This window comes from Macaca mulatta, chromosome 12 (genome assembly GCF_049350105.2).
Source record: "Macaca mulatta isolate MMU2019108-1 chromosome 12, T2T-MMU8v2.0, whole genome shotgun sequence".
In the NCBI taxonomy this organism is placed as follows: Eukaryota; Metazoa; Chordata; class Mammalia; order Primates; family Cercopithecidae; genus Macaca; species Macaca mulatta.
The window spans coordinates 138,955,994-138,983,346 of record NC_133417.1 but is presented as its reverse complement, the minus strand read 5'-3'; the positions used below and the strand labels follow the sequence as shown (position 1 = coordinate 138,983,346).

At 41.6% G+C, this 27,353-nt stretch overlaps 1 protein-coding gene and 1 pseudogene across 5 annotated transcripts in view; both read right to left on the bottom strand.

The window, feature by feature from the left end:
• UGT1A1 (UDP glucuronosyltransferase 1 family, polypeptide A1) overlaps nt 1-27,353 on the bottom strand; it is a 136,669-nt gene that overhangs the window by 60,800 nt on the left and 48,516 nt on the right. Inside the window, exons 1-2 of one of the 5 annotated variants that reach the window (XM_077956044.1) lie at nt 9,819-10,731; nt 4,049-4,195 (exon numbers count right to left, since the gene is read on the bottom strand). The exons of 3 other annotated variants lie outside the window; for them this stretch is intronic. In XM_077956044.1, coding sequence (XP_077812170.1) covers nt 4,049-4,195; nt 9,819-10,685 — 1,014 coding nt within the window. In that variant the 5' untranslated portion in view covers nt 10,686-10,731. Of the gene's footprint in view, nt 1-4,048; nt 4,196-9,818; nt 10,732-27,353 lie in introns of those variants that run through there. One more of the 5 variants, XM_077956046.1, reaches the window with a different exon arrangement.
• LOC144333528 (UDP-glucuronosyltransferase 1A5 pseudogene) lies at nt 4,245-5,065 on the bottom strand (annotated as a pseudogene).

Below are 27,353 nucleotides of genomic sequence, written 5' to 3'. Positions count from 1 at the left end.
CTTTATTTCATCCTGAAGGTTATGATCAGGCTTTTCTCCAAGTCAATCCAGCACCAAGTTCTGATAAGAATGGTTCCTCCAGAACAGAACGGGCTGCAGAATTTGTGGGGTCCCTAGGTCAAATTTCAAGGTGGAGAATTAAATGTGTGCCTTTCTAAGGGAGAGACCCTGAGCACTCACAATGGTCTCATGCCCATGAGGCTCGTCCCGCTCCAGAAAGTCACTCCTTCGTGTGCTCGCAAGATTGCTGATGCTTCCTCGTCCTGGTCACCCCAGGATGATGTGGGCAGGCTCTCTGGGCTGGGCACACTTTCCATCGCACTTCCTCTGTGTCTACATGCCTGGCTGTGTCTGCCATTGCTGGTGAGGCTGAGGCTTCCCTTAGGCAGGAAGTTACCCCCATTAGAAGTCCACATTAATAACAGATTCCACCTTTGGACAGAACCCATGGGACAGGCAGTGAATAGATGTGTCCATCAGAGGGACACCTAGCTCAAGGGTGGCATATGCAGGATGGCACACAGAGGGCAGGTCTGTAAGGGCTTGATGACTCCCCAGGGGAGGACGACTTCTGGGGATTTGTGAGGACACACAGCGCTACAAAGGGATTCTCAGCTGTGGGTGCAACATCTCAGCCTCTGAACTATTCCTCCAACCCCCTTAAAACTGTGTGCCTCCTAAGCACCCTCCTGATGAGCCCAGGATGAGGGTAGAACATGCCTGGGAGGGTGCTCTTGCCACATTCAAGGGGCTCCCCTGTTCTATCTCCATCTAGTGGTGTTTTATTTAGACAGTGATGCCATCTCATTTCTAGTTACATGTCTGGCACTCCTAGACCCTGGGGAGGCCCTTGTATCTTGGAAGATGGTGGTGCCTTCAGAGACATGGGAGCGCTGGGGAGAGCAGGACTGTGGGGAGGGAGAAGCTCACATTCCTGGTGCCTGGGAAATAGGAGGAGCTGCCCAGGGCATCAGCTTCCAGGGTCTGGAGATGAAGAGGGGTCTGGGCTGCACAGATAGACTTGGAGCCATCAGCATATGTGGTGGTTGAAGCCATGGGTGTCAGTGAGGTCACCCCAGCAAAGTCCAGAGACAGAAAAAGGCATCCCAAAAGCCGGACCTGAGTGATCCAGTTCCCCTCTGCCAATCTCACAGAGCTAAACATACAAACTGGAATCCTTTAATGTTTTTAAGAGAACATAAAAACTATATCTTGAGGTAGACAAAGCATCCTTAGGGTACAAAAAGTACAAACGATAAAAACTTCACTAGAATAAACCTCATCAAATTCTAAAATTTTTGCTCTTTGAAAGTATTGTTTTTTAAAAATAAAAAAAAAAAAAGGAAGATAAGGAGAAAGGGAGATAATTGAATGGTAAGCTGATAGCTCTGAAGCCTGGAGAATAGAAGACTATGGAGGACAGGAACAAAAATTAAATTTAAATGGCCAAATAGAGGAAAACCTCCAAGCTTTGAATAAGATGTGGATTTCACTTTAAGCTTAGTGTCTGCGGTAGGCAGAATCACAGCCCCGCAAAAGTATCTACACTGTAGTTGCTCAAACCTGGGAATATGTTCCATTACAGGTGGAAGAAACTTTACAGATGTGATTTAAGTAAGGGTTTTGACATGGGGAGATTATCCTGGATGTCTGGTGGGACAATATAATCACAAGGGCTCTTACAAGTGAAAGAGACAGATGTAAGAGTTGGAGACTTGAAGATGCTGCACTGCGTCTCCATGGAAATGGAAAAGTGCTGTGGAATTCCAAAATTAAGAAGGAAAAAGGAAATTTCTGTTAAAGGATTGAGCTTACACTCAATGGAAAGAACACAATTATGTACAGAATCAGAATGCTGACATTAAAAGAAATTATCAGATTAAAGTCATTTTGGGTTTTCGTGTGTTTTCAATCAATCAGTCAATCAACAAACCACAGGAGCTGAAACTCCTGAGCTCAATGATCCTCTCACCTGAGCCTCCCAAGTTGCTGGGACCACAGGCACATGCCGCTGCACCCAGCTTTTCATATTGGAATTTTAAAAAATGTTTTCTAAACTTTAAAACAAGATTTTCACATTCCAAATAAATTTTTATTTTTTTTTTGAGATGGGGCCTCGCTCTGTCACCCAGGCTGGAGTGAGGTGGAGTGAACATGGCATACCTTCACCTCCTGCAGCCTCCACCTCCTGGGATCAAGTGATCCTCCTGCCTCGGCCTCCCGAGTAGCTGGGACCACAAATGTGCGCCAACACAACTGGATAATTTTTTTATTTTTTTGTAGAGATGGAGTCTCAGCATGTTGCCCAGGCTGCTCTCAGACTCCTGGGCTCAAGAAATCCCCCTCCCTCGGTCTCCCAAAGGGTGGAAATCACAGGAGTGAGCCACCCACTTGCACACAAATTATTTTCAAATTAAAAGAGATGGGGATTCAAAAAATAACATAGGAATAGCAATACTGGTATCAGAGAAAATGTATTTTAAGGATTATTATTTAATGATAACAGCAAACTATGTGAAGAAAATACAAGTCTCAAACCTATATTCACCAATCTAATCACTATGTATAAAGCAAAAACTATTTAAGAACCAAACTGTAACTTGAGTAGAATTTGTTATATATGGGGATTTTTTTTAAGACCTCCTTCACAGAATTGGGCAGATTCAGTAGCGGGTCTTTTAAAAGATAGAAAAATTGCCTAGATGTGGTGGCTGATGCCTGAAATCCCAGCATTTTGGGAGGCTGAGGCGAATGAATCACTTGAGATCAGGCATTGGAGATCAGCCTGGCCAACCTGATGAAACTCCATCTCCATAAAAAATACAAAAAAAAAAAATTAGCTGGACGTGGTGCCATGCACCTGTAGTTCCAGCTACTTGGGAGGCTGAGGCAGAAGAATCGGTTGAACTTGGGAGGTAGAGATTGCAATGAGCTGAGATCCCACCACTGCACTCCAGACTGGGTGACAGAGTGAGACCCCAACTCAAAAGAAAAACAAAAAAAGATAGAAAAATTGAAAAGACTGAATTTTAGTTTTGTCCACGGAACATTTATAAACATTGACCATATTGTGGTCACTAACTACATATGACTATTGAGCACTTGAAATGTGGCTATTCCAAATGGAGATATGCTGTAAGTGGCAAATATATGCTAGATTTTGAAGACTTAACAACAAAAAAACTATATATAATATTAATTTAATATTGAACACATGTTGAAAGGATAATATTTGGGATACATCTGGTTAAATAAAATGCATTATTCAAATTAATTTCGGTGGCTTCTTTTTTTCTGGTTTCTAACATGCCCACTAGAAAAGTTTAAATTACGTATGTGGTTTACATGATCTTTCTATTGGACAATTCTCTATTAGACCATGAAGTTAACCTATTAAGAATTTTTTTTAAGTAGCGTCTTCACAAGAAACATTCTCCTATTATAATCCAAAATTCCCTCTCTGGAAACTGAACTCTGTGTTTCATTCTCTGATCACAGACATCCATTGCACCTGCATTGACCCAATTCAACTGAACTGAGTCAACCTCTTTGAAACTTCTACTTCCTCTGAGTACTTACGTCTCCTGTGGTCACCTCTCTGTCTTTTGCAAGACGGGACCACTAAAAATTATCACGTCAACAATTGTACATTGCTATTCCCTCATCGTTTCTACTGAAAACCTTGCAGCAAGATTTGGATGGATTAGTTCTCAATGTAGTATCCCTGCTCCTGCCCAGATGAGGCACATCCACAACCACGAAGACGACGCCTTTACAAATGAACAGTCTCTGTGAGTCACATCACTCCTTGACCATCCTTTGACAGATCCTCGTCCCTGCCTCTTCTTCCTCTCAGTGGTCATTGAAAGCCTGAACTGCACTACCACTGATCCTTTAAAAGTTTATCTCACTGAAGACTATTACAACAATGAGAAGCAGAAATGAAATCTTTGGAAAGATAAGTAGATACGAAGATGCTCGTAAGTAAATACATTTTTTAAAAAGTGTTTTGCCTGGAACATTGATTGGATGAACGCACCATACAGACCTGAGATAGTGGCTTCCTGTTGGCACAGTTGATGCCTCCAATGAAGACCATGTTGGGCATGATCGGCCTGGGGTAGTCCATCACAAAGTCCGATCGGAACAGCCACACGGATGCATGGCTGAGAAGATCCACCACTGACACCTCTCTCTGAAAAAGCTCAGAGGCAAGGCTTGCATAAGGAACAGAAACAGTATCGCAAATGTAGGACAGGGCCAGAGGATAGAGCATGTTCTTGACCCTTTGCAGGAATGTCATGTGGTCTGAATTGGTCGTTAGGAACTTAGGAATATAGGAGTAAGGATTTGGACACTGTGTGCCCTTAAAGTCTAAGTCACATGGAATGTTCCTCAAAAAAAAACACAGCAGGAATCGACAGATACTTAGCCAGCACCGCCCCGCAGAGGTAAAAGGGGTCTGTTAAGACCACATCAAAGGAAGTAGCATTCAGGTGCCTGATCAGGGCCTCATTATGCAGTAGCTCCACACAAGACCTATGTATAATCAAAGACATATTGTTCATAACTGCTATACTTCTAGAAAATCTCATCAGAAGATGTTCTGTTTCGAAGAACAATTGAGTGTGTCCCAGCAAAAGGTGATCATATTCGCCCTGGGTCCATGAAATGGCATAGGTTGTCAGGGTGAAAAAGTTCTCTTCTTTGATGTGCATATTCACCTCCGGGGTGAGGACCACCGCCTGGTGGCCTCTGGCATGGATCTCCCGCACGGCCTCCCGCATGCTGAGCCAGTGGCTGCCATCAGCGGGCACCACCAGCATCTTCCCACTCTCAGCCCAGGGCTGGACACTGAGGAGGGGCAGCAGTCCTGTGGCCAGCTGCGGCAAGGACACCTGGAGTCCTGTGGCCATCTCAGCAGAAGCTATCAGCAGCTGGCTGTCCAGCCCAGGCTGTGCCTCCTACCTTTGTTTCCTTCGTCTTAATTACCTTGTCATGAGCCACCTAGCAAATCATCATGTAACTGAAGACAGGGTGCCCTCCTCTAGTAACTTATTACCGTTTAATCTATCATTGCCTTTCATTATGGCCCCACCCTGGGAAAGACCAATCACCCCTATCTTGAAAAACTCATCTGACCCTGCGCTCACTCTGGGGAACATCCAAGTTCAAGCTCTTGTTTCTCATTCAATTCCCAACACAAGGCTGTGAACACCCATTTCATGTCACTGCCTCCTACTTCTCTGTTAACCACGTTTATCAGGCTAGAGCTGAGGTCTGAGGAGTCACCATTGCCCTAGTCCCCAACCACATGTTCTCTGCTGGATGTGACCCTATTTGCTAACTCTTAAAACTCTTTCTTCCCACGTATGGGTAACACAGCACATCCAAGAAACAGACAACATTGCTAAGCCAGCTTTCTTGAAACAGGGAGTGGGGAGGCTCACTATGTGGTTTTGGTCTTTTTTTGCAAAAGGATATTTCTTGTAAGGATCACAGAGGACTCTCTACGAAGTGGCTGGCACCATAAAAAAAAGCTACAGGGAGGCTGAGCTCAAGATGTGATGATCAGATTCTTGTGAAGGCTCTGTTGAGAATTCTCCATCTATCCCATGAAATAAAGGTGCTGCTGTCTAAAGCACCCATGGGCAAGACAACTTTAGCAAGGACCCAGGGAGCTCCCTGAACCTGGGAGGCTGGATCCTGGCCTCAGATCTTGCACAGTCTGCATTCCTCTTCTGAATGCCGAAGGCCCCAATCTTCCGCAAGTCTGCTAAAGTGTCCATTCACCCAGGCTTTTATTTCATCCTGAAGGTTATGGTCAGGCTTTTCTCCAAGTCAATCCAGCACCAATTTCTGATAAGAATGGTTCCTTCAGAACAGAATAATTTGTGGGGGCTGCATAATTTGTGGGGGTCCTAGTTCACATTTCAAAACGGAGAATTAAATGTGCGCCTTTCTAAGGGAGAGACCCTGAGCGCTCACAACAGTCTCAAGCCCATGAGGCTCGAGAAAGTCACTCCTACATCTGCTTGGCAAGATTGCTGAGGCCTTCTTGTCCTGGTCACCACAGGATGATGTAGGCAGGCTCTCTGGGCTGTGCACACTTTCTGTCTCACTTCCTCTGTGTCTACATGCCTGGCTGTGTCTGCCATTGCTGGTGAGACTGAGGCTTCCCTTAGGGAGGAAGTTACCCCCATTATAAATCCACATTGATAACAGATTCCACCTTTGGACAGAACCCACGGGACAGGCAGTGAATGGAGGTGTCCACCAGGGGGCACAGGCAGGACAGCACAGACAAGGCAGGTCTGCAAGGGCTTTGGGAACTCTCCAGGGGAGGATGATTTCTGGGGATTTGTGAGGACACAGAGCACTAGAAAGGGATTCTCAGCTGTGGGTGCAACATCTCAGCCTCTGAACTATTCCTCCAACCCCCTTAAAACTGTGTGCCTCCTAAGCACCCTCCTGATGAGCCCGGGATGAGGGTGGAACATGCCTGGGAGGGTGCTCTTGCCACATTCAAGGGGCTCCCCTGTTCTATCTCCATCTAGTGGTGTTTTATTTAGACAGTGATGCCATCTCATTTCTAGTTACATGTCTGGCACTCCTAGACCCTGGGGAGGCCCTTGTATCTTGGAAGATGGTGGTGCCTTCAGAGACATGGGGACCCTGAGGAGAGGGGCACTGTGGGGAGGGAGAATCTCACATTCCTGGTGCCTGGGAAATAGGAGGAGCTGCCCAGGGCATCAGCTTCCAGGGTCTGGAGATGAAGAGGGGTCCGGGCTGCACAGATAGACTTGGAGCCATCAGCATATGTGGTAGTTGAAGCCATGGGTGTCAGTGAGGTCACCCCAGCAAAGTCCAGAGACAGAAAAAGGCATCCCGAAAACCTGACCTGAGTGATCCAGTTCCCCTCTGCCAATCTCACAGAGCTAAACATACAAACTGGAATCCTTTAATGTTTTTAAGAGAACAAAAAAACTATATCTTGAGGTAGACAAAGCATCCTTAGGGTACAAAAAGTACAAACGATAAAAACTTCACTAGAATAAACCTCATCAAATTCTAAAATTTTTGCTCTTTGAAAGTATTGTTTTTTAAAAATAAAAAAAAGGAAGATAAGGAGAAAAGGAGATAATTGAATGGTAAGCTGATAGCTCTGAAGCCTGGAGAATAGAAGACTATGGAGGACAGGAACAAAAATTAAATTTAAATGGCCAAATAGAGGAAAACCTCCAAGCTTTGAATAAGATGTGGGTTTCACTTTAAGCTTAGTGTCTGCGGTAGGCAGAATCACAGCCCCGCAAAAGTATCTACACTGTAGTTGCTCAAACCTGGGAATATGTTCCATTACAGGTGGAAGAAACTTTACAGATGTGATTTAATTAAGGGTTTTGACATGGGGAGATTATCCTGCATGTCTGGGTGGGACAATATAATCACAAGGGCTCTTACAAGTGAAAGAGACAGATGTAAGAATTGGAGATTTGAGGATGCTGCACTGCGTCTCCATGGAAATGGAAAAGTGCCATGGAATTCCAAAATTAAGAAGGAAAAAGGAAATTTCTGTTAAAGGAATGAGCTTACACTGAATGGAAAGAATACAATTATGGAAGAATCAGAATGCTGACATCAAAAGAAATTATCAGATTAAAGTCATTTTGGGTTTTCTTATGTTTTCAATCAATCAGTCAATCAACAAACCACAGGAGCTGAAACTCCTGAGCTCAATGATCCTCTCACCTGAGCCTCCCAAGTTGCTGGGACCACAGGCACATGCCACTGTACCCAGCTTTTCATATTGGAATTTATAAAAATGTTTTCTAAACTTTAAAACAAGATTTTCACATTCCAAATAAATTTTTATTTTTTTTTTTTTGAGATGGGGCCTCGCTCTGTCACCCAGGCTGGAGTGAGGTGGAGTGAACATGGCATACCTTCACCTCCTGCAGCCTCCACCTCCTGGGATCAAGTGATCCTCCTGCCTCGGCCTCCTGAGTAGCTGGGACCACAAGTGTGCGCCAACACAACTGGATAATTTTTTTATTTTTTTGTAGAGATGGAGTCTCAGCATGTTGCCCAGGCTGCTCTCAGACTCCTGGGCTCAAACAATCCTCCTCGGTCTCCCAAAGGGTGGAAATCACAGGAGTGAGCCACCCACTTGCACACAAATTATTTTCAAATTAAAAGAGATGGGGATTCAAAAAATAACATAGGAGTAGCAATACTGATATCAGATAAAATGTATTTTGAGGATTATTATTTAATGATAACAGCAAACTACGTGAAGAAAATACAAGTCTCAAACCTATATTCACCAATCTAATCACTATGTATAAAGCAAAAACTAAGAACCAAACTGTAACTTGAGTAGAATTTGTTATATATGGGGATTTTTTTTAAGACCTCCTTCACAGAATTGGGCAGATTCAGTAGCGGGTCTTTTAAAAGATAGAAAAATTGCCTAGGTGTGGTGGCTGATGCCTGTAATCCCAGCACTTTGGGAGGCCGAGGAGAGTGAATCACTTGAGATCAGGCATTCGAGATCAGCCTGGCCAACATGATAAAACTCCATCTCCATAAAAAATACAAAAAAAAAAAAAATTAGCTGGATGTGGTCCCATGCACCTGTAGTTCCAGGTACTTGGGAGGCTGAGGCAGAAGAATCGGTTGAACCTGGGAGGTAGAGATTGCAATGAGCTGAGATCCCACCACTGCACTCCAGACTGGGTGACAGAGTGAGACCCTATCTCAAAAGAAAAAAAAAAAGATAGAAAAATTGAAAAGACAGAATTTTAGTTTTGTCCATGGAACATTTATAAACATTGACCATATTGTGGTCACTAACTACATATGACTATTGAGCACTTGAAATGTGGCTATTCCAAATGGAGATATGCTGTAAGTGGCAAATATATGCTAGATTTTGAAGACTTAACAACAAAAAACCTATATATAATATTAATTTAATATTGAACACATGTTGAAAGGATAATATTTGGGATACATCTGGTTAAATAAAATGCATTATTCAAATTAATTTCGGTGGCGTCTTTTTTTCTGGTTTCTAACATGCCCACTAGAAAAGTTTAAATTACGTATGTGGTTTACATGATCTTTCTATTGGACAATTCTCCATTAGATCATGAAGTTAACCTATTAAGAATTTTTTTTAAGTAGCGTCTTCACAAGAAACATTCTCCTATTATAATCCAAAATTCCCTCTCTGGAAACTGAACTCTGTGTTTCATTTTCTGATCACAGACATTCATTGTACCTACATTGACCCAATTCCACTGAACTGAGTCAACCTCTTTGAAACTTCTACTTCCTCTGAGTGCTTACGTCTCCTGTGGTCAGCTCTCTGTCTTTTGCAAGACGGGACACTAAAAATTATCACGTCAGCAGTTGTAAACTGCTATTCCTTCATCGTTTCTACTGAAAACCTTGCAGCAAGATTTGGATGGATTAGTTCTCAATGTAGTGTCCCTGCTCCTGCCCAGATGAGGCACATCCACAACCACGAAGACGACGCCTTTACAAATGAACAGTCTCTGTGAGTCACATCACTCCTTGACCATCCTTTGACATCCTCGTCCCTGCCTCTTCTTCCTCTCAGTGGTCATTGAAAGCCTGAACTGCACTACCACTGATCCTTTAAAAGTTTATCTTACTGAAGACTATTACAATAATGAGAAGCAGAAATGAAATCTTTGGAAAGATAAGTAGATACGAAGATGCTCGTAAGTAAATACATTTTTTTAAAAGTGTTTTGCTTGGAACATTGATTGGATGAAGGCACCAATACAGACCTGAGATAGTGGCTTCCTGTTGGCACAGTTGATGCCTCCAATGAAGACCATGTTGGGCATGATTGGCCTGGGGTAGTCCATCACAAAGTCTGATCGGAACAGCCACACGGATGCATGGCTGAGAAGATCCACCACTGACACCTCTCTCTGAAAAAGCTCAGAGGCAAGGCTTGCATAAGGAACAGAAACAGTATCGCAAATGTAGGACAGGGCCAGAGGGTAGAGCATATTCTTGACCCTTTGCAGGAATGTCATGTGGTCTGAATTGGTCGTTAGAAACTTAGGAATATAGGAGTAAGGATTTGGACACTGTGTGCCCTTAAAGTCTAAGTCACATAGAATGTTCCTCAAAAAAAACACAGTAGGAATCGATAGGTACTTAGCCAGCACCGCCCCGCAGAGGTGAAAGGGATCTGTTAAAACCACATCAAAGGAAGTAGCATTCAGGTGCCTGATCAGGGCCTCATTATGCAGTAGCTCCACACAAGACCTATGTATAATCAAAGATATATTGTTCATAATTGCCATACTTCTAGAAAATCTCATCAGAAGATGTTCTGTTTCGAAGAACGATTGACTGTGTCCCAGCAAAAAGTGATCAAATTCATCCTGGGTCCACGGAACAGCATAAGTTGTCAGGGTGAAAAAGTTATCTTCTTTGATGTGCATATTCACCTCTGGGGTGAGGACCACCACCTGATGGCCTCTGGCATGGAGCTCCCGCACGGCCTCCCGCATGCTGAGCCAGTGGCTGCCATCAGTGGGCACCACCAGCACCTTCCCACTCTCAGCCCAGGGCTGGACACTGAGGAGGAGCAGCAGTCCTGTGGCCAGCTGCGGCAGGGAAACCTGGAGTCCTGTGGCCATCTCAGCAGAGGCTATCAACAGCTGACTGTCCACCCCATGCTGTGCCTGCTACATTTGTTTCCTTCGTCTTAATTACCTTGTCATGAGCCACCTAGCAAATCGTCATGTAACTGAAGACAGAGTGCCCTCCTCCAGTTACTTATTACCTGTTCGTTAATCTATCATTGCCTTTCATTATGGGCCCCACCCTGGGAAAGACCGATCACTCCTATCTTGAAAAACTCATCTGACCCTGCGCTCACTCTGGGGAACATCCAAGTTCAAGCTCTTGTTTCTCATTCAATTCCCAACACAAGGCTGTGAACACCCATTTCATGTCACTGCCTCCTCCTTCTCTGTTAACCACGTTTATCAGGCTGCAGCTGGGGTCTGAAGAGTCACCATTGCCCTAGTCCCCAACCACATGTTCTCTGCTGGATGTGACCCTATTTGCTAACTCTTAAAATTCTTTCTTCCCACGTATGGGTAACACAATACATAAAAAAAACAGACAACATTGCTAAGCCAGCTTTCTTGAAACAGGGAGTGGGGAGGCTCACTATGTGGTTTTGGCCTTTTTTTTTGCACAAGGATATTTCTCGTAAGGATCACAGAGGACTCTCTATGAAGTGGCTGTCAACATAAAAAAAAAGCTACAGGGAGGCTGAGCTCAAGATGTGATGATCAGATTCTTGCAAAGGCTCTGTTGAGAATTCTCATCTATCCCATGAAATAAAGGTGCTGCTGTCTAAAGCACACATGGGCAAGACAACTTTAGCAAGGACCCACAGTGGGTTCAGGGAGCTCCCTGAACCTGGGAGGCTGGATCCTGGCCTCAGATCTTGCACAGTCTGCATTCCTCTTCTGAATGCCGAAGGCTCCTATCTTCCGCAAGTCTGCTTAGAGACTCAAGTGTCCATTCATTCAGGCCTTTATTTCATCCTGAAGGTTATGGTCAGGCTTTTCTCCAAGTCAATCCAGCACCAATTTCTGATAAGAATGATTCCTTCAGAACAGAATAATTTGTGGGGGCTGCATAATTTGTGGGGGTCCTAGTTCACATTTCAAAACGGAGAATTAAATGTGTGCCTTTCTAAGGGAGAGACCCTGAGCACTCACAACGGTCTCATGCCCATGAGGCTCGAGAAAGTCACTCCTACATCTGCTTGGCAAGATTGCTGAGGCCTCCTTGTCCTGGTCGCCCTAGGATGATATGGGCAGGCTCTCTGGGCTGGCCACACTTTCTGTCTCACTTCCTCTATGTCTACATATCTGGCTGTGTCTGCCATTGCTGATGAGGCTGAGGCTTCCCTTAGGCAGGAAGTTACCCCCATTAGAATCCACTTTGGGAGGCCGAGACGGGTGGATCACGAGGTCAGGAGATCGAGACCATCCTGGCTAACACGGTGAAACCCCGTCTCTACTAAAAAATACAAAAAACTAGCCGGGCGCGGTGGCGGGCGCCTGTAATCCCAGCTACTCGGGAGGCTGAGGCAGGAGAATGGCGTGAACCCGGGAGGCGGAGCTTGCAGTGAGCTGAGATCCGGCCACTGCACTCCAGCCTGGGCGGCAGAGCGAGACTCCGTCTCAAAAAAAAAAAAAAAAAAAAAAAAAAAAAGAAATCCACATTGATAAGAGATTCCACCTTTGGACAGAACCCACGGGGCAGGCAGTGAATGGAGGTGTCCACCAGGGGGCACAGGCAGGACAGCACAGAGAGGGCGGGTCTGTAAGGGCTTTGGGAACTCTCCAGGGGAGGATGATTTCTGGGGATTTGTGAGGACACAGAGCACTAGAAAGGGATTCTCAGTTGTGGGTGTAATATCTCAGCCTCTGAACTATTCCTCCAACCCACTTAAAACTGTGTCCCTCCTGATGAGCACGAGATGAGGGTGGAACATGCCTGGGAGGGTGCTCTTGCCACATTCAAGGGGCTCCCCTGTTCTATCTCCATGTAGTGGTGTTTTATTTAGGCAGCAATGTCATCTAATTTCTAGTCCCACGTCTATGACTCCTAGACCCTGGGGAGGCCCATGTATCTTGGAAGATGATGGTGCCTTCAGTGACATGGGAGCGCTGGGGAGAGCAGGACTGTGGGGAGGGAGAAGCTCACATTCCTGGTGCCTGGGAAACAGGAGGAGCTGCCCAAGGCATCAGCTTCCAGGGTCTGGAGATGAAGAGGGGTCTGGGCCGTACAGATAAACTTGGAGCCATCAGCATACGTGGTGGTTTAAGCCATGGGTGTCAGTGAGGTCACCCTAGAAAAATTCAGAGATAGAAAAAGGCATCCAAAAGCCTGACCTGAATGATTGTATTAACCTCTGACAATCTCAGAGACATAAACAAAGACCTAAACAAAGACTAAGAGGTCTAAAGACCCCTTTCCACCCAAACCTACAAACTGAAACTGTTTCATTTTTTTAAAAAAACATAGAAACAAATCCTCACACCTTTTGGTAGACAAAGAATTCTTAGACAGGACACAAGGGGTACAAACCACAAAACGTTTGCTAAAATTGACTTAATCAAAATTTACATCTTTTGCTCCATGAAAGATACTGTTTTTAAAAAATGAAACAAAGGATGCTCCATACCAGAAGTAAAGACAAACATAACTATCTGACATAGCACTTGTATCCAGAATATGTAAAGAACTCACTACTCAAATATAAGAAGACAAACAACCCAATAAAAGTGTGCAGAAGATTTGAAAGGACACCTTATAAAAGAAGACAGGCATATGATCAATAAGCACATGAAAAGATCCTCATCAGTCATAAGAGGAATACAAATTAAAACCCAATGATATTCTCCTACACACCTGTTAGGATGGCTGAAATGTAAAAGACCAAAAATAGCAAGTCTTAGCAGAAATACAGAGCAGCCAGAGCTCTAATGTTTTGCTGTTAGGATCGTAAAATTGTGTAACCGCTTTGAAAACAGTTCGACTGTTTCTTATGAAGTCATACATACACCTACCACACAACTCAGCAATCCCACTTTTAACTATTTACCCAAGAAAAATGAAGCCTCAGAAACACTTGCACTCAAATAATCATAGCAACTTTATTCATAATAGCCGACAACTGGAAACTTTCCACGTGTCCATCAATAAATAAATGCATAAGGAAATGATGATATATATATACAGTGAAATGCTACTCAGAAATAAAAAGGAATGAAATATTGGTACATGCAACAACATGAAAGGATCTGAAGAGACATAATGCTGAGCTGAAGAGGCCAGACACGAAACAGTATACCTGTGTGCTTTTCATTCATAATTGTATGATTCCATTCAGATGAAACTCTAGAAAAGACAATTCTATTGTCCAGCTACAGAAACCATTCATGGTTGCCTAAGGTGAAGGGAGGTATTGGGTGACTGAGATAGGACAGAAGGAAGTTACCGGGTAATGGAGTGGTCCATATCTTGAATGTGGTGATGGTTGCACAGGTAAATAAAATCATTACAACTCAGAAATGTATAATTAAAATGGTTCACTTTATTGCATGTAAACAATACTCCAATAATGTTTCTTTTGGTAGTATCAATTGAAAACATATCATTCAATTAAAAAAGAACACAACGTTCCCAAGCTGACCGAAAGACAAAAACCTATCATACAAAGTCCTACCTATTCCAAGAAACATTCACAGCAAAACACCTATGTTTAATAATGTTTCTTTCACATCCTGGTATATTTTTAAAATTTTAAATTTAAATTTATAAATATTTACATATATCACAGTAGGAAAAACAATTCCCAAAAGAGAGCAAGAGCCAGAGACTTCCAATACTAAATACTTACAAGCCCCAAAATGATTGCTTTAAAAGTTGGCAGGTCATCTTTTCTGGAGGACATTCTTATTAGGTGTAAACCCATAGATTATTAAAAGAAATTTAGATTAGACACAGAAAAATCTATATAGTAATAGGCTTATACGACAAACTAGTAACGAAAAATCTGACATCCCAATAGAAAATATCATTAACTGAACAGTAATTCGCAGTATGGACAAGTTATTTCCTGTCTCATCCCAGCGGCTACCCCTCCCCGACTTTCAAATGTACTTCTGGGCCGGACGCGGTGGCTCAAGCCTGTAATCCCAGCACTTTGGGAGGCCGAGACGGGCGGATCACGAGGTCAGGAGATCGAGACCATCCTGGCTAACACGGTGAAACCCCGTCTCTACTGAAAAATACAAAAAACTAGCCGGGTGAGGTGGGGGCGCCTGTAGTCCCAGCGACTCAGGAGGTTGAGGCAGGAGAATGGCGTAAACCCGGGAGGCGGAGCTTGCAGTGAGCTGAGATCCGGCCACTGCACTCCAGCCTGGGCGACAGAGCGAGACTCCGTCTCAAAAAAAAAAAAAAAAAACGTACTTCTGGTGAAGATCCACTCCCAGCTCAGGATAGAACATGTGACCTAGGCCTCAACCAATCAGCACGTCTCATCCCCTTGGCCACCATGATTAGTTCAGAGATGGGCAAGTGACTTCATTAGAGCCAATGAGGCAGAAGAAGTTTAACTAGGAATCCTGGGAAAAGAACTGAGGCTGAAGCCCCTGCTGCTTGGGTATTATGAGACTGAGAAGGATATCATGGCCAAGGAAACAGAGTCAAGAAATGGAAACATATAAATGGGTTCTGGTGACATAGTTTGGCTCTGTAGCAATCAATACCTAACCAGATATCCCCTGAGATTGTTCTAGTATGTGAACCAATAAGAGCTTTAAAAAGAAAGCCCTGCAACAAATTCGCTGAGTCAAGAATTTGGGGAAGTTGCCCAAATAAAGTGATCACAGGTTGCATTGATTTTTTGGGGGGGGCGGGGGTGGGTGGGGAGTTGGTCAGGGTCTTGCTCTGTTGCCCATGCTGGAGTGCAATGATGCAAACATAGCTCACTGGAACCTTGAACTCCTGGGCTCAAATCCTCCTCCCACCTCAGCCTTCCGAGTAGTTAGGCCTACAGGCATGCGCTACCATGCCCAGCGAAGCTTGTATTTTTTGTAGTGAAGGAATCTCACTATTCTGCCTAGGCTGGTCTCAAACTCTTGGGCTCAAGCTATCCCCCTGCTTCAGCCCCGCAAAGTGCTGGGATTATAAGCATGAGCCACCATGCTCAGCCAGTTGCATCAATTCTATTAAATGCAGAAGGTAAATACTCTTATCTTCACTGGTGAAATGACTTGATAAAAGAAAACACACACACACACACACAAAAGACGTTTAAATGAAAAATTAATAAGGGAAATGCAAATTCAAATAACCTTCAGATATTTTTCACCTATTGAATTGCCAAAAACCCAAAACGTCTGAAGATAATAAATGTGGCAAGGATATGAAGGAAAGTGTACACTTATACATTGCTAGGGGAAGAATAAATTGTTAATGCCTAATGACATTTAAAATGTGCACGACACAGTATGTCCCTTTTCTGGCATCTCCCCTATGGAAACTCCCACACAGGAGCACAATGAGTCATATATTAAGATGTTTATTCTAATTCGTTTGAATAAAAGTAAAAAGCAAGATGCAGAGTTGGGGAAGATATTTGCAATACCTGTAACTGTCAAAGAACTAGTATCCAGAATGCATACATAATTCGAGTAGACAAATAACCCAGTGGGCAATAGACTTGAATGGGCGAAGGAGGAAATCCAAATGACCAGTAAGTATATTTTAAAACCCTCAATATAATCAGTCATGTACATAACTAATGCCTTAGCAATCAGGGAAATGTACAACTACTCTGAAAAATAGTTGTATCTTATTAAATTAATGATATGCACATTCTCCAACGCGGCAGCTCCACCCCAGGTATATACTCTAGAAACCTACTCACATGTATTTCAGAATGTCAAAGAATGTTCGTTGTCACATTGGTCACAACAGTGAAAAGCTAGACACAACCCAAAGCCCATCAACAGTAGAATGGATAAATAAAATTGTAGTGTATTCATACAATGGGATATATTCAGTACTGACAATCCACAAACTACAACTTGTAAGAACACACATCATGAATCTCTCAGACATAAGGTTGAACCAAAAAAAAAAAGCAAGACCAAAAAAAAAAAAAAAGAAAATTCTATTTATATTAAGTACCGAAACAGGTAAAATCATCTATATTATTTAGAGATGCAAATTTAGGTGGCAAAATTGTAAAGAAAAGCAAAGAAATAGCCGGGGGAGGGAGAACATCAAAAAGAATAGCTCATGGATGCTGGGCTTAATACCTAGGTGATAGGCTGATCTGTGCAGCAAACCACCATGGCACATGTTTAGCTATGTAACAAACCTGCACATCCTGCATGTGTGCCATGGAATTTAAAATAAATGTTGATGGAAAAAAACGCAAAAGAAATAATCATCACAAAAGTCAGAGAAAGGATGGAAAGGGAATAGAACAGAGGACAGGCACCCAGGATGGATGTCTGGGTGCTGATAAACTGCAGTGACCTCTGGTGTACAAAACCTAATGCAGAGTATTTTTGGGGTCCCTCAGCTGCCATGCAAAGTGGAGCACACGCAGATGGGACTTTGTCCACCTGAGCAGCTTCCTCTACCTTGGGAGCTGGCTGACATGGATCCTAGGTTCCTGTTGATTCTTACTGCCTATCTGTGAAGATTAAAGTTTCTTTGCCTGACTTGCACAAGCGTTCCATCTCACCAGACTCATACTCTGTCTGGCAGCTAGGATTGTAAAATGCCTCCGACCAGAGCTGGGAAGTGCCAGGTCTAGGAATCTTAGTAGAGACTGCCGAGGTGTTTAGAGTCCTGCCCTGGAATTGGCAACCCAACCCAGGTGCATGGTGCATGGTATTTCTCTCCCAGAGATGGATACCAGTGCACGGCACTCTGCTTCACAGTCACCATCAACCCTGAGATTCCAGAATTCCATGACTTTCCAGTGACAAGGAGGAGTGGTGTGGGGAGTAGAAAACAGACCCACAGGGATGGGGCACAGACACAGTAGAAACACTGATTCCTCTAGTCTTCTTATCACATACTTAGGTCCGCCTCCCATCTCCACTCCTACCCTAAGGTTTGAGAAACACCTAGAAAAAAAGCTATGTTTCTAAGCCACTGTAAAAACCTCAGCAACATGCCAGCCTAGACACCCTCATGTACCCAGCCTATGGTGAAACCTCAGTGGTCATTTGCTCAGACCAAGTCTGTGGCTGAAAGACCACGTGAAGTTTGAGGGTAAATATACTTGGCCTCTGCTTTTATACAATGGCCTAAATTAGAAGAATGTTTTTTCAGGGTCACCAGCTTGAACAGTTCCAGAAGGCACTATCTACATAGTACCTGGCACTGGCCCCACCCCTGAGGTTGTGCAATCCAGCTGCCCTGGTTCTCTCACTCTCCCAACTCCCCATTTGCCCCTGCCAGGGCCAGTTTTGTGGAGGAGCAACCCGGGCAGACACATCACATTCCACATTTAGAAGGGTCTCATGCTTTGTTTAATACTTTGCTGTCAGTGTCCTGAAATTCTTTTTTTTTTTTTTTTTTTTTTTTGAGACAGTCTAACTCTGTCACCCAGGCTGGCGTGCAGTGGCGTGATCTTGGCTCACTGCAACCTCTGCCTCCCAGTTCCAAGTGCAAGTGATTCTCACACCTCAGCCTCCTGAGTAGCTGGAACCACAGCCATGCACCTCCACACCCAGCTAATTTTTTTGTCTTTTTAGTAGAGAAGGAGTATCACTGTTTTGGCCAGGGCAGTCTTGAGTTCCTGGCCTCAAGTGATCTGCCTGCCTCAGCTTCCCACTTCAGCTTCAGCCACTGTGCTCGGCCTGAAATTCTTACTAATTTTTGAACAAAGGGCATTTTGCACTAAGACACTCAAAGTATGCAGCTGATCTGTTAGCGACCTACCTGCTCAGGGTATTAAAGATACCAACATACCAGTTTGAAACAGTGGTTATGAATATTATCTCACAACTATAATTTGTGAGAAGACCTTCAACTTCCTAGAACTGTGAACTCAGTTTCCTCTTTCTTCAGAGCCTTTCCCAGACCCATAAACCATTTCTGTCTCTTCCCACAAGCAACATCACCAGCTGCTCTTCACAGCTGAAGGTAATCTCCCCACCCTGATTCTTAAAAAGGTATTTATTACCATTAAATTTGCCTCATGGGTGTCTGCTAAAAAATATGTGCAATTTTGAAGGAAAAATTATGAGCCACCTCTGAAGACAAGTCTCTGATGAGTATCATTTTAAAAGCACAAACAAAATAAAAGCAAAACCCCATGTGATAAGACAAAAAAATGAGAGAATGTGTTGCTGGAAAACTCAACTTACAAGAAATACTAAAGGAAGTTCTTTATGTTGAAAGCAAGTGACCCCATAGAATAATCTGAATTCATATAGGAAAAAAGCACCGATAATAGTAATCATGTCGTTATAAAAGGCAGTACCAATGCATACTTTCCTTTTATTCTTTTTTTTTTTTTTCCAGACGAAGTCTCACTCTTGTTCCCCAGGCTGGAGTGCAATGGCACAATCTTGGCTCACTGAAATCTCCGCTTCCCAGGTTCAAGCAATTCTCCTGCCTCAGCTTCCCAAGTAGCTAGGATTACAGGCACCTGCCACCACACCTGGCTAATTTCTGTATTTTAAGTAGAGATGGGGTTTCACCGTGTTGGCCAGGCTGGTCTTGATCCAGGCTGGTCTCAGGTGATCCACCTGCCTCGGCTTTCCAAAGTGCTGGGATTACAGGCGTGAGCCACCACGCCCGGCCCTATTCTCTTAACTGATTTTAAAAGCAATCCTAAAAAGCAATATACATATATATAATTATGTTGTTGAGACTATAACATATGGAAGTGTAATATATTTGACAATAACAGCACAAGGGAGGCAAAGGTAAACTGGGCTTAGAAATGACACCATAAGGTAACTCAGATCCATAAGAACAAAGGAAGAGAACCAAAAATGATCAATAAAAAGGTTAATATAACAAACTGTATAAATACATACTCGCTCTTCTTTCTTCTCTCTGATTCTTGAAAGCATGTGCATTTATACAAAGTAATATCACCATGTATTGTTTAGTTTGTAACTTATATAGATGTACTATGTACAACAATAATATCATAAAAAGGGGAGAAATGAAATAGAGCTATATAGGAATGCCATTTCAGTATTTAACTGGAATTAAGTTGGTATAAATCTGAAGTAGATACTGGTAAGTTAAAATTTATGTGCTAAGCCCTAGAACAACCACTCAGAGCACAACTTTTTTAAATAGTGGAAAGAAAAACATTAAAGGATTTTACATGTTGCACTAGAAAATATTCACTCAATGCAAAAAAAAAAAAAAAAAAAAGCAATAAAGGTGGAACAGAGGAACAAATAAATACATGAGAGATACAGAACATAAAAAGGAAAATGGGGCCAGGCACAGTGGCTCACACCTGCAATCCCAGCACTTTGAAAGGCTGAGGCAGGTGGATCACTTGAGGTCAGGAGTTTGAGACCAGACTGGCTAACGTGGCAAAACTCTGTCGCTACAAAAAATACAAAAATTAGCCAGGCATGGTGGCACACACCTGTAGTTCCAGCTGCTCAGGCAGCTGAGGTGGGAGAATCACTTGAACCCAGGAGGTGGAGGTTGCAGTGGGTCAAGATCGCACTACTGCACTCCAGCCTAGGTGACAGAGTGAGATTTTGTCTCAAAATAAAAAATAAAAATAAAAAAAAAGAAAGAAAAAAATGATAGTAGACATAAAATCCATCTACATCAATAATAGAATTAAATGTGAATGGATTAAACAACTCAATTACAAGACAGATTGTCAGACTGGATAAAAATAAGGCCTAATAATATCTTGTCTGCAGAAGATACATTTGAGATTTAAAAACAAAAAAAATTATATTTAAAACATAAATTTTACAAAGTAAAATGGTGGAAAAATAATATATCATAAAACAGCAACCAAAAGAAATGCAGATTGGTTATACTAATATCAGATAAAATAGACTATTTTTTAATGACACACTATCATGAAGTAAGATAATATAGACCTTAAAACAAAAAATATTACTAGCAATAAAGAGGGAAATTGTGTAATGATAAGTGTCACTCTACCAGGAAACTAAACTAAACACAACACAAGAAGGCAGAAAATAATAAAGAACAGAGGTGAAATTAATGACAAAGAAATAGAGAAGCAATTGAGAAAAATCAACAAAACCAAAGTTGTTTATTTGAAAATATAGACAAAATGGATAAACCTTCAGTTAGATCAACAAAGAAAAAAGAGAGAAGACTCAAATTGCTAAAAATATGAAATGAAAGAGGGAACATTACTACCAACTTTACAGAAATAAAAAAGTATTATAAGGGAACACTCTGGACCATTTTATGCTAAGCAATTAGATAACTTAGATAAAATGGACAAATTCTTAGAAAGAAATAAACTACTGAAATTGAATCAAAAAGAAATACAAAATCTAAATAAAGCCATAACAGGTAAAAAGATTAAATTAGTAATTTTAAAACCTCCTGCAAGAAAAGTCGAGGCCCAGACAGTTTCACTAGTGAATTATATCAAATACGTAAAAAATGAATACCAATTCTTGACAGACAGTTCCCAAAAAACAGAAAAGGAGGGAACATTCCCCAGCTTATTCTACAAGGCCAGTAATATTCAGATAGCAAACACAGACCAAGGCTTTGCAAGAAAATAAAACTTCTAATATCTCTTACGGATATGATGCAAAAGTCCTCAATAAAATGCTGTCAAACCAAATTCAGTAACATGTAAAAGGATTATACAACACGATCAAGTGGGATTATTCTAGGAATACAAGGTTCGTTTAGCACCTGAAAATCAATTAACACATATCACTAGAATAGAGGACCAAGAAGAAAACCATGTTCATTTCAATAGACACAGAAAAAGCATTTGACAAAACCAAACACCTCAGATATGACAAGAATACTCAGTGAGCTAGGAATAGATGCAAATTTCCTTGATCTGATAATGTGGGGGGCATCTACTCAAAAAATCTCCAGTTAACACCTAATGTGCTAAAAGACTGAATGTTCCCCACCTAAGATCAGGAACAACATAAGAATCTTCTCTTTCCTCTTCTATTCAACACTGTACTAGAGGTTCTAGCCAGGGTAATTAGATAAGCAAAAGAAATAAATGTCATCCTTATTAGAAAGGAAGAAGTAAAGCTATCTTTATTTGTAGATGATATGATCTTGTACATAGAAAATCCTAAGAAATTCATGAAAAAAAACTATTAGAACAAATAAACAAGTTCAGAAATGTTAAAATACAAGATCAATATACACAACTCAATTGTATTTCTAGACACTAGAAATGAACCACACAAAATTAGAATTAAGAAAATAATTCTATTTAAAATAGCATCTAAAAAGAATAAAATATTTAGGAATAGATTTAATTTTTTTAAGTGTGGCACTTTACACTGAAAAGTAAAAACTGATGTTGAAGGATATTAAAGAAGACCTAAGTAAAATGAAAGACATCCCACGTTCATGAATCAGAAGATTTAATCTTGTTAAGTTGGCAATACCCACAAATTGATCTATAGATTCAACACAATTTCTATCAAAATCCAGCTGGAATTTTTTGCAGAAATTGACAAACTGGCCCCTAACACTCATATGGAAATTCAAGGTACTCAGTATGGCCAAAACAATCTTAAAAAGGAATAACAAATTTAGAGGATTTGTAATTCCCAATTTCAAACTTACTATAAAGCTACAGTAATCAAGGCTGGGGGCAGTGACGCACACCTGAAATCCCAGCACTTTGGGAGCTCAAGATGGGTGGATCACTTGAGGTCAGGAGTTTGAGACCAGCCTGGCCAATATGGCAAAATCCTGTCTCTACTAAAAAAAAAAAAAAAAAAAAAAAAAAAAAGCTACAGTAATCAAGACACACACTGGAAGTTCCTCAAAAGATTAAGTATACAGTTACCATACAACCCAGCAATTCCACTAAGTATATGCCCAAGAGAACTGAAAACACATACACAAAACTCATACACAAATATGTCCACAGTAGCTTTATTCATAATAGCAAAAAAGTGGAAACCACCCAAATGTCCATCAATTTACAAGTAGACATACGAAGTGTGGTATATGCATAGAACAGAATATTATTTGGCAATATAAAGTTATTCCACAACATGAATGAACCTTGAAACCTTTATGCTAAAGGGAAAAAGCTACTCATGTATTTTGTGAATGGAATCCATAGAAATCCATAGAAATCCATAAGGACAGAAAGTTGATTAATGGCTGCCAGGGGCTGGAAGAAGGAGAGAAAGAAGAGTGAATGATAATAGATATAACGTATCTTTTGGGAGTGACTGAAAATGTTCTAAAGTTGACTATGACAATGGTTGTACAAATCTGTGACTATACTAAAAACCATTAAAATGAGTGAATTGTATGTATGTGAATTGCATCATAATAAAGTTATATTTTCATAACCCCTTATTCTCATTCTCCTAGAGTTATCTAAATTACTAATCAGTCAAGTTTCTAGGCTTTTATGTACTCATGTTGAATGCTTTTTTTAACTGAATCATTCTAGCATTCAGCTACTCTTTAGATAATTATCTGTTAACAGAAACACTGCTGCCAAAATGTTCCACATGCCTGGAAATGCCCCAGCTAATCAGTCATAAAGATAAACACAGTGTTTTGAAAGAGAGGCAGAATTTTAAAGCCATTGTAGACATTGGCCTAAGTCATGTATTTTAAAAAGTGCTTATTAAGAATGACTTGGCATTTTGGGGCCGGGCGCAGTGGCTCACGCCTGTAATCCCAGCACTTTGGGAGGCCGAGGCGGGGGGATCACGAGGTCAGGAGATCGAGACCATCCTGGCTAACACAGTGAAATCCTGTCTTTACTTGAAAACTACAAAAAATTAGCCAGGTGTTGCGGTGCGCGCCTGTAGTCCCAGCTACTCAGGAGGCTGAGGCAGGAGAATGGCATGAAACTGGGAGGCAGAGCTTGCAGTGACCTGGGATCATGCCACTGTACTCCAGCCTGGGTGACAGAGTGAGACTCCATCTCAAAAAGAAAAAATAAAAGGAATGACTTGGCATTTGGGGGCTTTTATTCCACTGACTTGCCTAGAATGAACCCACAGCTCAACCAAGAAAGGCTGAGATTTCAACCTGAATGAGCATTCTTTGCAAAGACCCCTATAGGGAGACAAACAGCTCAGAGGGTGGGCACAGGATCCTTGCTGTCCTCCACACCTCCAGGCGGGGGCCCTGCTGCGTAGACACCATTGGATTCACTTGGAATTGATTTAGATCAGAGTTTCTCAATTTCAGCACTCGTGACATTTTGAGCCAGAGTAATCTTTGTTAGGAGTCGGGGGGTGGGTATTTTTCCACACATTGTACAACTTTCAACAGCATCCCTGGCCTCTACCTACATCCTACTGACTGTTTTGCCTCTCCAGTTGCAACACCAAAAATGTCTTCAGACATATCCGTCCTAGGGGAAAAATTAGTCCTGTTTGAGAACTACCATTTAGATGAACCCAGAGCATGAGAGGAGGAAACTTGGGAACAGAACTAGCCCTCAGGAATTGGGGTCTAGTTTTCTGGGAAAATGCTCCGTAAAAAATGCTGCAAGAAAACCACATTCATTGTTTTTATAACCTGTCGGCGAGAAAGTCTCAGCCTGTATTCAGGCCTAGCTAGGCTCTAGGCCTGAGCTTGCATTCTATTCCTTTCCATAGACCGGGCTGGGAAGAGAGGATGTCCCAGAGCCAGAGCTCTGGCCATGACCTGGCTCTATGGTCTGAATGGCCCTGTCCTTCTGAAGGCTTGAACAGTTCTTTGTATTACAAGGAGAACAGACTAGGATTTACCTCTGACCTTCTTTGTTCTAGCGAAAACACTCCAATGACCCTTCTCATAATGAAATGCAAAGTTAAATTCTCTTCTAAAATTGAGATCTTTGAAACCTGGCCATAACAACAGGAAAAGAGGTTATCCCTGGGATGGATGAAACTCAACAAAATAGCAAAAAGGACAGCATAAGAGTGTCCCAGCATCTGGCCTGGATTCAAGTCCCTACAGGAAGAGGAGAAAGGCCTAAAAACAGAGGTTCTTTATTTACTTATTTATTTATTTTATTTTATTTATTTATTTTTTTTCATGCAACAGCATGAGATTCTGGGGAAGAAGTGAGGACCAGAGAGACAGACAGAAAGGTTGCAAGGCACCTGCGAGAATCTGGCATAAGCTGAACTGTCCTGGGGCAGGTCATAAGGTGCACAGGGCTGGAGAGGAGGCCCTGGGCAGGGCTGGGGTAAGTTGTTTCAAGACATCTGGGACTGCCTGGTGGCTCAGCCTCTGATGTTCTCACAGCAGGAATTTCCGCTTCTCTGAGGGCCAGCTTGGACAGAAACCAAGCAGCCCTCTGAGATGGCCATGTCCCTCCTTGGGCAGAGGAGCCAGGTAAAGCTTTGGTCAAAGTTGCAAAGTCACACCAACATGGAAATGAGAGGGAAGTGATCCTGCTTTACTCTTCCACAAGGCGAGGCTGGGAGCCCAGAGGTTACCATGAGAAAGGACATTCTTTCTTTGTGAATCATAGCATTATGTAAAAACTGGTCACCAACCTATGGTTTTCAAGGAGATGGAGACCATCCTGGCTAACACGGTGAAACCCCATCCCTACTAAAAAAATACAAAAAAAATTAGCTGGGTGTGGTGATGGGCGCCTGTAGTCCCAGCTACTTGGGAGGCTGAGGCAGGAGAATGGCATGAACCCGGGAGGCAGAGCTTGCAGTTAGCCGAGATCGCGCCACTGCACTCCAGCCTGGGCAACAGAGCAAGACTTCGCCTCAAAAAAAAAAAAAAAAAAAAAAAGGGCTTTGCACAATTTTTTCAGAAATGTATTTGTTTTATAGTTGGGTCAATAGTTATCTATAAAGCATGCTTACTAACCTGATAAGTGAAACTGAATTCCACAGTTTATTAATCTGAATTTCTTGGATTATTTCTGAAATTAAGCATGTTCTTAAAGTTTTCTTGGCCACTTGTGTTCTGTTTACTTTATGTATTGCCTGATTATATGATTTGCCTAACGAAGAGTGCATTTTTAAGCCATAATCAGGGCTTCATTTTCTATAATCTGTGATGTATCTTCTTGTCTTAAATAATTTACTGCGACAAAGTCACATAAAATTAACCATGTTAAAGTGAACAATTTCATGGCATTTAGCACATTCATGTTTTGCAACCGACACCTCTATCTGGTTCCAGACATTTCCATCTGTCCAAAGACACACTTTTTTTCATAGTGTTGAAATGGTTTGACTATTGGACAAAAGAAATTCTATTCTGATCACTTTAATTTAATTCCTAATAATTAAAAGTGCATGTTGATAATTACATATCATAATACAGAATGTTCTCTAGGAGGACATGCTGGGAATACAGTTGAGATACAAACGAGGTCAAGCACCAGATATAGGGTCACAGGGCTCAAAAAGTATATTTACTATAGCTCAGTTTCTCAATATAACTGAGTACAACTTTTTGAAAAAATAAGATGATTGGTACCAAGGTGCAGAAATGATATTTTTTCTCTCTTATGCCAACTATTTCTTTGTAACAAGAATAAATGACTTTCATTTACTTTTTTCCAATACCCCAGACTTCAAGGAGAAGGAATAAATAGCTTTGATTCAACCAATAGTATGAAATCATTAAATAAATGCATAACTTTTGCTTATTAACTTCTTAATTAGATTTTCCTGAAATTAAAAAGGAAATTTAAAAATTACTTGAAACAAATGAAAATGGAAACACAATGTATAAAAATCTATGGGCTACAGCAAAACCAGAACTAAGAGAGAAGTTTTTAACAATAAATGCCTACATCCAAAAAGTAGAAAGATTTCGAATAAACAACCTAACAATGTACCTCAAGGAACTAAAAAAGCAAAAGTATACCAACTCAAAATTTATCGAAGGAAAGAAATAATAAAGATCAGGGAAGAATCTAATTAAATTGAGACTAAATAAACAATGCAAAAGACCAATGAAACAAAAAGTTGTTTATAAAAAAAAAAGATAAACAAATTTGGCAAAAGTGACAGACTGGATTAAGAAAATGTGGCACATATACACCATGAAATACTATGCAGCCGTAAAAAAGGATGAGTTCATGTCCTTTGTAGGGACATGGATGCAGCTGGAAACCATCATTCTGAGCAAACTATCACAAGAACAGAAAACCAAATACTGCATGTTCTCACTCATAGGTGGGAATTGAACAATGAGATCACTTGGACACAGGAAGGGGAACATCACACATCGGGTCCTATTGTGGGGAGCGGGGAGGGGGGAGGGATAGCATTAGGAGATATACCTAATGTAAATGATGAGTTAATGGGTGCAGCACACCAACATGACACATGTATACATATGTAACAAACCTGCACGTTGTGCACATGTACCCTAGAACTTAAAGTATAATAAAATAAATAAATAAATAAACATAAACAAAATTGGCAAACCTTGAACTAGACTAAGAAAAAAAGAAAACACGAAGATAAAATCAGAAATGAAAAAGGAAACATAGCAACTGACCCCACAGAAATACAAAGGATCATTAGAGACTATTGTGAACTACTATGTGCCAACAAATTAGAAAACCT